The 13,033-nt window shown below is 39.4% G+C and overlaps 1 protein-coding gene across 3 annotated transcripts in view; it reads left to right on the top strand.

The window, feature by feature from the left end:
• ecel1 (endothelin converting enzyme-like 1) overlaps nt 1-10,137 on the top strand; it is a 77,019-nt gene extending 66,882 nt beyond the window's left edge. Inside the window, exons 13-18 of one of the 3 annotated variants that reach the window (XM_075474084.1) lie at nt 1,158-1,225; nt 1,777-1,901; nt 3,458-3,523; nt 3,999-4,094; nt 6,631-6,707; nt 8,743-10,137. In XM_075474084.1, coding sequence (XP_075330199.1) covers nt 1,158-1,225; nt 1,777-1,901; nt 3,458-3,523; nt 3,999-4,094; nt 6,631-6,707; nt 8,743-8,842 — 532 coding nt within the window. In that variant the 3' untranslated portion in view covers nt 8,843-10,137. Of the gene's footprint in view, nt 1-1,157; nt 1,226-1,752; nt 1,902-3,457; nt 3,524-3,998; nt 4,095-6,630; nt 6,708-8,742 lie in introns of all 3 variants that reach the window. The other 2 variants (XM_075474083.1, XM_075474085.1) reach the window with 2 other exon arrangements.
• Nucleotides 10,138-13,033: the final 2,896 nt, after the last annotated feature.

Below are 13,033 nucleotides of genomic sequence, written 5' to 3'. Positions count from 1 at the left end.
ATCTGGGACTGAAAATCAACCTATTAAGGCTATGTGTTAACTCACATTCACTTAAAGCATTTCCAGACTGTCACCCTGCTCTAATAAAATTCTGAGCACCAGAATGTCTTGAATGTTTTCTCAAACAGCCCACAGCATCACTGCATCAGACATAATTTAGGATGGTGCTCCAATAAATGTGAAGCCATGTTGAGCTGTAACCATAACTATGAATGTAACTGCACTGAGTGATGGAGTTAAGTGAGCCCTATTTAGCTTAAGCTTCATATTCAGACAGATAAATTTCACTATTATTTATTTTCTTCACCCTTTTTAGCTTTACAGATGCTTGCCCTTTTTTGAGGGCTTTTGATGGCGTCTTGGTTGCCTCTTCAACATGACAACAAATTCATATGTATGGCTGTACATGTGCTGGGTTCACACTAAGATTTGTTTTTATGACAGTGGTGTTACATTTGTAAAACTATAGAGGGAGCCAAAATAAGAACAGAATTAGCCAAATTCTCTCTCGTGTTGATTTAATAGTAGCACAAGCATAATAGTTTCGTAATGTGACCATGCAACATTGTGAATCACACAACAAAATCTCTCAAAAGTAAGTAGTAAGAACAATTTATTTTAATTTAATAAATAAATTAACAAATTAATGAATGAATAGATAAATGTGCCATGACCTTATTTAATTATCACAGTTAAACTTTAGATTTAGACACTTAAGTCATAATGTTTACATGATACTGGAATAAATAAATCAAATTATTTTGTTAGTCCAACTAAAACCAGACTTTTGAAATACATTTATACAGTATTACAACATTTTTTAAAAGTTGGACAGATGTACCAGAGTAATTCACTTGGAAATTAAATGACTTCAACTATTCAATCAACGAGGCTCAAATTTGCCTAGGTGTTTTGTGGAGACTCCAGAGGTCCAAGAGGTCTGTCCAATTCACTGCATAACATGATATCATGCTTCAGCCAACTAAACAGTTTGTTGATTGTTTTCTCTGTGACATAATTCAGGTCAACCACAATAAGCCAGAACATAAGCAGTGTTGGACATACTCACCCTGCACATGTAAATGGATCAACAACTGTCAATGCCAATAATGTTTAAAATTTAGGTTAATTTCCTTCATTTTCCATTCTGCTGCCAGGTCTCTAAATTATGGAGGAATAGGCGCTATTATCGGACATGAGCTAACACATGGATATGATGACTGGGGTAAGAATGACAACCTCACCCATAATCCATCCACATTTTTCTTACCATTTTGTACTTCTCTATGGGTTCCCTGATGCTTCTTCCCTTATTTTATTAAATATTTGGGCCAAATGGGAGTCAAAGGCTCCTTTGAACCACAAACTATGACTTTGAGTCGCAGTCAAAAGTGCCATTCATTTAGATTCACCATGATTTGATGAGGATACGACATTACTGCCAGCCCCCTACCAAACTACTGGAGCAACTTGTGACTGGTAGAGTGATGCATAACTACCTTCTTTGCACGATAGTAACAGAATTTTATTCAACAAATGTATTGAGCCAAGCAAGTTCGGTTAAACAAGATGCATCCACTTAAGTCAACCCTGGATTTAACAATAGTTTGAGCTCCTATGATTTGACTCCTGCAGCTACCAAAAACAGGGAAAATGGAACTGGCTGTTCCTTGGAACCATGAAGCAAAGTTATAGGATGTGCTGTCTTCATGCTAACACTCATTCCCCCTGCCCTTTCGCCCCTCATCTTAGTGATGCAATGGTTCATGTCCGTAGGGGGCCAGTACGATCGCCACGGAAACCTCAAACAGTGGTGGACCGAGGACTCCTACAGAAAGTTCCAGAAGAAGGCTGAATGTATTATCAAGCTCTACGATAACTTCACTGTGTATAACCAAAGGGTGAGCTTATGTACACACACACATTTTCATACTTAGTGTGAAAACTAACATTGTTCTGAATCACAGAGGCAGAAATGTTTTAACATGCTCTAAAATATGTTTTGAGCCTGCTACCTCTACAAAGAACTGATATTCAGAAAATCTTGGTTTGTTCTGCTTTAGTTTTGATAATTTCAAATGAATGTCATGGAAAACTATTTTGATAGGTTCAGCAGAGGGGATTATGTGCTTTTACGTCTTGGTGTAAAATACACTTGATGTACATCATTTTTTGTACTTGTCAAATATAAAGGAAGATAATGACATGAAATCTGCTTTATCAATTTTTTATTTTATTTTATTCGATTTTTTTTGCCAAGGGTTAGACAAGAGGACTGATGCCACTCTCATTCTGATGTGAAGCTAACCAGCAGAATACAAGCTAAACAAACTTAACTTTTAGCATATAGACTGGAAATAAAGTTACAGGTAACCTGCTGCAATATAAGGAAGTCATTACATCTGTCCAAACACTAATCACTTAGACTACTGTAAAACCACTTCATCCATCCATCCATTTTCCATACCGGCTTGGGCAAGAGACAGAGTACACCTTGGACAGGTCACCTGTGATGGATCACAGGGCCACAAACAACCATGCATGCTGATAACAACCACTAGGTACAATTTAATATTAAGATTAATACTTTTATTGTGTATTTTGTGATACACGAAATAAATTAAATTACTCCTCCGCATTTAACCCATCCAGGTTAGAACCTGTTGAACACACAGATGCACAGGGTCACACACTCATGGAGACAGATGCCATATACACTGGAGCGGTGGGCAGCCATTCACAGCGTCTGGGGAGCAGGGGGGGGTACGGTGCCTTGCTCAAGGGCACCTCAGTCGTGGCAAGGAGTTGAACTGCCACCCTTCCAGCTGTCAATTCACCAATCTTTAAGCAGTGAGAGTGGGAATTCAACCACCAACCTTCAGGTTATTGGACAACCCACTCTCACCACGGAGCCATGGCCGCCCAATTTAGAGTTGCCAATCAATCTGACGGTATCTTCACACCGTCCAAAAACACGTGTGTTAGGTCGACGTACTAGATAGAACCCATGCATACACAGGGAGAACCTGCCAACTCCACACAGAAAGACCCCAGACGAGATTCAAACCAGGGATCCTGGAATGAGGCAACCACCATGCAGCCCAAAACCGCTTATGTCACTCTTATTTACTCATTTCCTCATTTGTAAGGATTAAAAAGTCAAAATATAAATGTATGTTGACCTTTAGTATTCTTACTGAGTGCACTTCCTTCTTTGAACAATGCCAGATGACCTCCCTTTTCCAGTCGTGGCTAAGCTGACCTGGCTGCAATTTACAGTTATTATGCTCAAAAAGCAATAAGCAGCCTGGTCTGAGAAAAAATTGAGTGGTCTGTTTGTCCATATATCTAAAATTAGTTTCATAATTCAGGATTGAAAATTATGAGGTGGCAACCTATGTGTCGGCTGTTGTTTTGTATAGGGGAACCCTAAACCTAACCCTCTCTGTGTGTGTAGGTGAATGGCCGTCTAACACTGGGGGAGAACATAGCAGATATGGGAGGACTAAAGTTATCATACTTTGTAAGTAATAACTGATCAGTGTTCAAATCCATTCTACCAGATCATTCTATCAAAGCCTCTGTTACAAAATCCTTCCCCTATTCTTCGTATTCTTCATAATCGGCTTAATTTTTCTTAATCTACAGTTGCCTCGGAAACTAACATACTTTTACTTTAATTTAATTTTACATGAAAATTTGTGTTTACTTGGACAGCACACCATCTTGGATGCTGTATGATTTATTTCCACTCTAAACTTATAAACTAGTCTTCTGTGAAGTTAGGAGTGTTTTGTGCATGTAGATCCACAGCAAATAAACCATGAGAGTCATAATTAATTTTAGTGATGTCAGTCTTTTGAAGTAAACATAACAAATCAGCTTCATTAAACATCCTTGATTTAAAAGAAAATTGGCTACTGAAAGTATGAGGTGAGGGTCTTCATGTGTTTTGTATCTCTATTCACTCCATTACACGCCTTTCTTTCTCCTTTCAGGCATATCAGAAGTGGGTGAGGGAACATGGTCCTGAGAGGCCTCTGCCTGGCCTCAAATACACTCATGAACAGCTGCTCTTCATTGCTTTTGCACAGGTATGGAAGTCTCTCAACAGAAATCACACCACTGTCTGTCATTACATTTACATATTAAATCCTTTTCGCTGCCACTCTCAGCTGGAGTGGCTGATCATAAAGGGCAGGTAGGAGTTACATGATGCCAACATTAGCTGATAGATACATTAACAACTGAAGAGATCAGAAAAGCAGAGTTTTAAAGACAGAATAGTGTCTCCAAACACTAGACCTCCCCTGATCCTTGTAACTATTAAGAATCATCATTGAAATTCAATGGTTTTATTTAAATTCATGGACGTAAAAGTGGCAAAATCTAGAAACATAGAGTGCAACATGGAGTGTTTCAGTCCATTTTTTTTAAACTTTTGCCAGAGGGAAGTGTTCTGAAATTCAGGATATGTGTGTACATTCATCTCTAATGTCAAATATCTGTGAGAGCAAAACGCTTGAGGCAACTGATCCACATCCATTAAATTAATGCACTCACGTCAACAAACCTGCACAGCAGGCTAACAGACATGCTTTTGAAATTTATTGGCTTTTTTATAGCCTAACATCTAAACAAAAAAATCAACAACCAAGTATTTGCCTACTGCCTAGGCAGTATTCATCAATTACATCAGTATACATCAATTTGCCAAAAAATTTCTTTCATTAATTGTTCAACAAAATGCCAATCTCTCCTGCCAAGGTACACCCAAAACTAAAACTTAAATTCATTCAATTTTCTGTCATATCGCGCCTGTAGTTGCTGTTGCCTGCCAATCGGAAGGTCGGTGGTTCAACTCCCGGCTTCTCCAGGCCACATGTTGAAGTGTCCTTGGGCAAGACATTGAACAACCACGTTGCCTACCGATGTGTGAATGTAGTAGGAAGCACTGTGTTGCTCTCAAGTAAGACGTGCTGTATGAGTGTGTGAGTGAATGTGGCATGTAATGTTAAAGTGCTTTGAGTGGTCAGCTAGACTAGAAAAGTGCTATACAAGTACAGTCCATTTACTGTTTATATTCACATTAGAGATGACTGGTTCAGTAGCCTAGAAATCTAGACGCCCCTAGCGGCCGCAAATGGAATTTGCTCCGGAGCTACTAGCTTTTTGCTGTACGGGTCTGGCTTGCTAGGCTACTGGTTCAGAGAAAATGTTGTAGATTCCCTTTCTATCAAGATTTCAGTCAGATATTTACATGATAATTTTACTAAAAAGCAGTATTTATTCCAAATGAACTTTGATCGTGATGTTTTGTGAAATCTGAGACATCAGTTCTCCTGAGAATCTAATAATACATCTAGTATCAGTTTTATCTGTAGCAGACAGTGGTGGAAGAATTTTCAAATTCTTTACTTATAAGTAAAGGATGAACGAAACACTTTAACAAGTCAAGCATCAGAATTAATAGATTTTCTGCAGAGTAAAGGCCCTTAAGTTACACATTATTAACCATGACATTACTACACTGTTGATATTAATAATTTGATTACACTTCATTGATGTGCAGAGCAACTTAAACTGTTTTGTGAAACAATGGTTTATTCTTATGTTGCAAATTCTATGAAAGTACCTCCTACAACTCCAAAGAAAAATATGGAGCATAAAAAGCACAAGACATCTACATTGCAGGAGCCAGTTTAACAACAGTATAATAAAATAATAAGTACAGTGCAAGTCACTCAAAATAGTACCTGAGAGAATTTACTTTCCCACAGAGGGTGTCCCACTTCTCAGATGGTGTTTTACCACCACATGGAATAGTACGAACCGTACTATTAAAAACTTTGCATGGCTTTCCTGGTTTTCCGTTACAGACAGTATTCCCTCACTGGTGATGTGATCAGCTTTTATCAACACAGTGTGTGTGTGTGAAGTTGCGGTCTGTTGCTGTTTGTGCTGTGATTTGGCAGATGCTTTTATACAAAGTGACTTACAAATGAGGAGTATAGAATAGTTATTACGCTGACTGAGTGGTTTGAATACATTTTGGGAGAGATTATTAATGACTCAGCTCTCCGGAGCTCAACTCCTGTCAGCAGAGAAACAAAGATCGATCTGTTAACCCACACTCTGGGTTAATAAACATGTTCATGTTAATAATAATCTATAAGCACAAATGAGATATCCGTGATTTATGTTGTAAATTGTGTGCCGGACTTTCAAAGAACTTCATAGAACAAAGAAGTGTGTTTGTGTGTGTGTGTGTGTGTGTGTGTGTGTGTGTGTGTGTGTGTGTGTGTGTGTGTGTGTGTGTGTGTTTGTGCGAGTGCTGCTGCTGTAGAGACGTTGTTCACACCTACAGGTAATGATGGTCCTCTCTGATCAGCCAGTGCTTTGCAGAGCCTCCATGTCATCTTATAGTATCGCTTCAGGTTGCTCAGAACCTTGGCTGAGGTTGTACATAAATAAGTATCAGATAGTATAATTTGCATGGTATGACCGATAATAGAAAACCAAAAAAAAAGTGAGCTAAGCTGCATTGTACTTGATACCTTGTAATGGAAAAGCACCATAACCTGTTTTATGTTACTGTCGATCACTGTTGTGGTAATATTATCTTTTCAGAACTGGTGTATGAAGAGAAGATCTCAGTCCATCTACTTACAGCTGCTAACTGACAAACATGCACCAGAGCACTACAGGTACACGGTGTACACACACGATGAATTGAAAAGGTCTTCACTGTTATACTATCAATTTTAAAAGAGTTGGGATATTGTATGAAATATGAATAAGAACAGAATGAAGAAAAGCAGAAAGATGGCAGTCTTACTGTATCATGTTCACATATGGCTTCTTCATTGCATAATAGAGCTTTAACCTGCATTTGTGGATGAAACGGTGAACTGTGTCCATAGACGATGAGTTCCTGAGGCCATGCAGTGATTTCCGGGACAGGATTATGTATGTTTTTAATGCAGTGCTGCTTGAGGACCTGAAGATCACAGACATCCAGTATTATTTTTCAGATGTACACCTTGCTCACAGATATTTCTCCAGATTCTCTGAAACTTTTAATTATATTATGGACTGTAGATGATGGAATATTTCTTCACTCTTCTTTGTCTTCGCTATTCTATATTGAAGAATATTATTCTGAAAATTTGTAGGTTTTTTTTTCAGATTACTGAACCTCTGCCCACAGCCCAGCCTCACATAGCTTTTGCATGATGTAGTAAGCTTTTAGGCTTAAAAATGTGAAAGGCACCTGACGGACTGTGTATAGTACATGACAATGTTTAGTTTTCTCACTCTAGCTATGTATTCTTGAATATCTAAACCTAACCTTGTATATTAATTATAAGCTTAACCTTAACCATATATGTTTAACTCCTACCCAAAACACTTAACAGGAAGGAGCAAGTAGAAAAGCTGAATACTGCAAAAGTAGAAAAGTGGCAGGACTCTAGAAAAGATTGTGCAGGACAGGGTTTGATACGGCAGTCACTTGCTTAAAAGGCAAGAGGTTTCATTCCCCCTTTCATGGAATTTTTGTCCTCTTCAAGAGTGGCAACTGCCAACATTATTACATCTTGAGTGTCGACATCTGTATTGCAACAGAAGTGGAAACACCCTCAGTAGCACTCTTAGAGACTCTCTAAAGTGCTCTTTTTATACCCAGTCATGTCACAGTCATTTCAATTAATCTATTTAGTTGCCACATGTTTCTCAGCGAGCTGCAGGTGTAGTGGTTAGCACCGTTGCCTCACAGCAAGAAGGTTCCAGGTTCAACTCCCAGCTGGGGCCTTTCTGTGTGGAGTTTGTATGTTCTCCCTGTGTATGCGTGGGTTCTCTCTGGGTACTCTGGCCTCTCCCACTGTCCAAAAACATGCATGTTAGGTTAATTGGTGTCTCTAAAATTGTCCTTAGGAGTGAGTGTGAGCATGTGTGTGGTTGTTTGTCTCTGTGTGGCCCCGTGATGGACTGGTGGCCTGCCTCTTGCCCAATGACTGCTGGGATAGGCTCCAGCCCCCCCGTGACCCGACTGACAGATTCAGTGGGTATAGAAAATGGATGGATGTTTCTCTGCTCTTTTTAGTGCCACTTACTTCTCCAGCCTTTTGTTCACCATCAAAACTTTTTTTAGATGTGTTGCTGCCATCAAATTCAAGAGGAGTTTTCATAAAATAGTAAAATGTCCCATTTCAATATATTTTCTATGTTCGGTTGTGAATGAAATATCGGTATGTAAAATTTGCTTATATTTGTATCCTGTTATTATTTCATATTTTATACTGTGTCCCAACTTTTCTGGAGAGGGGTCGTACATTTGTATGTTTGTGCGTGCGTACACTTTCCATTTTAAAAAAATATTCAGTTATGAAATCACATAAAAAAATCCAGATAGTGGGGCGGTCGGTGGCGTGTTGGGTTGGGCGGCCGCCCCATGTGCAGGGGCTGCGGTCCTCGCTGCAGCTGGTCCCGGTTCGACTCCCGCGCCGGGTGGCCCTGTGTCTTTCCCCTCTCTCTGCCCCCTACTTCCTGTCTCTCTCCAACTGTCCTCTCATTGAAGGCATGAAAAGCCCAAAAAATTTTTAAAAAATCCAGATACTGGTTTAGAACGTTAAACCTCACAGTGAAGGCTGATGTCAAAATGTATTTATGCAGATATAGTGTTCAATGTTAACTATCTCTGCATCACTTTTAAATATTTTTTTCTGTTTCCTTCTTCTATAGGGTGATTGGCAGTGTTTCCCAGTTTGATGAGTTTGCTCGTGTTTTCCACTGTCCAAAGGGTTCCCCAATGAACCCTGTGGACAAATGTTCCGTTTGGTGACCTGACCTCTCTGCTGGCCTAATGACTCTGTTTTTTCAAGCTCCCACAAAACCTCCCTCCCTCTATAACATCACACATTCTCCATAGCCAACAGAATAATTACTTTTACGCTCAACTAAATGACTAACATCAATATTATACGGTATATTTCTACATTTACTGTCCATCAGTGACTCAGTCTGTACTGATCAAAGCATTGGTCACATGATCATTGATTGTGTATATTATTATATAATTTGATTATTAGTATTTTTCTATGTTTGCATTTATTTTGAAATCATCTATTTTTCTATTTAGAAGATATCTAACTAACATGTGGAATCCATGTGCAGTTTGTTTTTTAATTAAGCATCATGTTTCATCATGTATTTGTTTCTTCACTTTGTAGCATCTTCTGAAAAAAGAACATAAACAAAAAAAAAACTACCTTGTAAACTGAAAAAAAATGTCCAAATTTAAAATGACCTGTGATCAGTATCCTTTTGCCTGCCAAAAGATTTGTGTTCTCTGAATTTGGTACTTGAGTTTGATTTGTGCTGCACTGCTGCACTCTTCTGGCTGCAGAGAACAGTGTTCAACCGTTTTGACCGTTGTGTTGTTTGCCTGCATTGGTCTCTTGTCACTGTGAGTGTTTGTACGGTTTTTAAGATCTGTCAACTTTTTCAAACATAAAAGAAGAAAGACTCAAGGGGGATATTTTTCTCAGGATTCGCAGCAAGAGCAGCACCAACCGGAGGATCCTTGTGTCTCTATCTACATTTAATTCTTCAGCCCACACAAAGACACAGAGAAAAACATAAAAAAAATACTTTGATGTCCTTGGAACTTATTAGAGCAGAGGCAAAACTGAAATTTAAACAGACAATCTGATTTGAGTTGTCTCTGTTGGAACCTGAAGTTATCTCAGAGATCAAGTCTGACCTTAAACAACCCTGGATAATGTGGAAGTGTGAGCTCACATGATACACTTAACTCACCTCATCACAGATGTCAACACCATGTAGATTAAAGTGCTACTATGACAGTGCTACTTTAAAAAAATTACTTTTGTATAAAGAATCTGTCAGTACAAAATGAGAATCTTTGTACAATCGAGTATATCAGCTGTAATGGTTGTTGAAACGCGTGCATGTTTCCATCTTGACCAACATTACTGTCTGATCGTTAAATATAAACATACAAACACACACACACACACACATATCCAACTGTACAGCTGCTAGTTCACATGTGGCTGCTGTCTGTTCAACTCTGTTGGTCACTGTTTAATGTTTGAATAAATATGATGAATCACAGTGTGTTGAGGTGTGTCTGTAAGCACCGTGATTGTATTTTCATCTTTGTTCTCGCAGTCTTGGGTTTTTCAGCAAAGTGAGTCAGCCCTCTCTGGGCATCACAGAAGTGAATATGGGCTTTGCCAAGGGCACTGATACAACCCCATACCATCACAGAGCCTGGATTTTGGACTGGTTGCTGTCAACAGTTTGGATGCTCCTTCTGCTCTTTGGTCCGGAGCACACGGCGTCAATTTCTTCCAACAAAGATCTGGAGTACTGATTGGTCTGACCACAATAAACGTTTCCACTGTGTGATGGTCCATCCCAGATGCCTCCAAGCCCAGAGAAGTGGAGAGGCGGTGTCCACTTAACACAAGGCTTCTTTTCACAAGGCTTCTTTTCTGCATAGTAAAGTTTGAAGTGGCATTTGTGAATGGAACTCTTTATTGTAGTGCTTGACAAAGGTTTCCCACAGTAATACCTTGTCCATGTGGTTCTATCAGCTATTGATGAATGACGGTTCTTGATGCAGTGCCGTCTGAGGGATCAGAGATCACGCACTGAAATTTCTACAGATTCCTTGAATGCTTTAATGATATTCTGCCCTGAAGAGGGAGAAATATGCAAATCCCTTTCAATCTTTCTTTGAGGAACATTGTTTTTAAACACTTTTCTCTCATTTTTGGACTAACTAGAGATCCTTTGCCCATCTTTGCTCCTCAGAGACTCAGCCTTTCATGGAGGCTGCTTTTGGACCAAATCATGGTTACATGTTAACATCAATTAAGTTGATGTTAACCCTGTTAACATCAACTGTTTAAAATGACTTTTTTTGTTTCTTTATTTATTTTTATTACTTTATCAGTATGTCTGAATTACCGTGTCACAACTCTTTTGGAATGTACTGCAGGCCTGAAATGCAAAAATAAAATTTACATTAACAAATCCAGTTAAGCTAATGAGACAAAACATTGAATTTCTTGCATTCATACATCATGCAGCCTGCTGTGAGTAAAAGTTCAATTAAAGGTAGGGTAGGAGATCATGGATTTTGAGTCCAGCGAAGCTGCATTTTGAAAATACACAGGTAAAAAGTCCCAACCCTTTTCTTCACTTTCCCCCCGAAGGCACGCCTCTAGAGTACATGAACACGCACGAGCACGAAGGTGCACGAGCGCTGTTCTGACAGCAAGCATCGATCGTTGCCGTATTTAGTATTTAGTATTTAGTAAATGCTAACTATACGTTTAATAATGCTAGGTGCTAGCCAAGCTGGCTCTAGTTTAGCTTCCTGCCAAGCTTCTGGACGCGTAATTCGTTCACGGAGCAGGGTACGCGCACAGGGGGAAGGAGGGGGAGGGAGGAGCAGATTGCAGTTTGATAGACGGCATCAGTATCCAATCATTGTGAACGGTCCGTTCACAATGATTGGATACTGTTTTTCCTAGATTGTACGTTCTAGAGGCCACTAAAACTTTTCATATTTGTGTCAAAACTTTTAATTAATTGGTTGCAATGGGGGTGTGAAGTAGCCTGGGTGCCAGCCGAACTTAGCCCCGCCCATAAAAGTTTTGGTCGGGAAGTTCGGTCTGGCTCTACTCAGTTGGGAAATCATTATGCCCGACCAAGAATTGGTCGGACCAATCAGATTGCCAGGGCGGGCTTTATACGATGATGGACAGATGATCAACAGGGACATTATCGACTACGTCACTAAAGAGCTGAACACGGCTGCCGCTGGAGAGCTAGGGCGTGTAGATTCTGCCATCGAGTCTGTTCTACAGGATCTCCACATTGCATTCATTTTGAAAGACGAACAGAGGAACGCGATAAAGGCTTTTATCGATAGAAAAGATGTTTTTGCCGTCCTTCCTACAACAAGTGTGTGTCGCTTAATCTACGTCACATACTACGTTGCTCTGATTGGTTGTAGGTCTATCCAATTGAGCGAAGAGGCATTTTTTCTCCTGGTTCGGTTGAAACACGCCCCATACCCAAATCTCTATTGAGCGGTATCAGACTCACATTCTGACTAGAATCGTGAGTATGACGTAGTCAGGCTAGGTGTGAAGAGTATTTCAAGCAATATGTAAAAAAAATGTTCCAGAAAAAGATCCCCTACCCCACCTTTAAAAGTCATAAAATCAACCAAAGTGTTTTCATGGCAATGTGTTCTGTCTATCTGCACTTTTCTCATGTCATTTGTATTTCAAGCTTGACAACATGGCAAATGGTCAGGGTTTAGAGTACAGTATGGTGGAGGGTCTCCTCCTATCCCACAACATACCATCAAAATGACTGTACATTCCATGAAATGGTTAGGGTTAAGGCTAAAGTGAAATTATACGCAAAAGTACAAAAAAGAGTTGTAATAGCACGCCAACTACGCTTTTGAGACTAAGCTAAAGCAAAGAGTGATAAAGTTAATGAGTACTTATTCCAGTCCATCCAGCAGCAAGAAACACTTTGTGTCACCTAATGTTAGATCAGTTAAGGCCATTATAGTTGCATTACGGGAATTTTTTGTCTTTCTTTTTTCAGTCACGACTTTCACCCACTCTGTTCTGAGTCATTGACAGACCTACAAGAGAGGAGCTGGAATAAACTCAATTTGAATCAAAGTTAATTGGCTACAGATTATGCAAAAACGCCCCCCCTTCACAAAACCCACCCACCTATCCAACCTGGGCAGGTAATTACACAGTGACCACCGTCTGATGAGGATAAAAAACAGTAGATTTTAGACTGCATTATTTTTTTCTTTCTTATTCTAACACTAAGTAAGAAAAAAAATTCAAACATACAGTTAAATCTACATTTCACACACCTACCTGCCTCTAACCATACATTGTTGTCTAATATCTATGTGATTTATAAAAGACACACACTAAACATAACTGAAACTCCAACCTTC

This window comes from Odontesthes bonariensis, chromosome 9, assembly GCF_027942865.1.
Source record: "Odontesthes bonariensis isolate fOdoBon6 chromosome 9, fOdoBon6.hap1, whole genome shotgun sequence".
Taxonomy (NCBI): domain Eukaryota; kingdom Metazoa; phylum Chordata; class Actinopteri; order Atheriniformes; family Atherinopsidae; genus Odontesthes; species Odontesthes bonariensis.
Note: the sequence above shows the minus strand (reverse complement) of the source record. Positions and strands in the feature narration are given on the sequence as shown.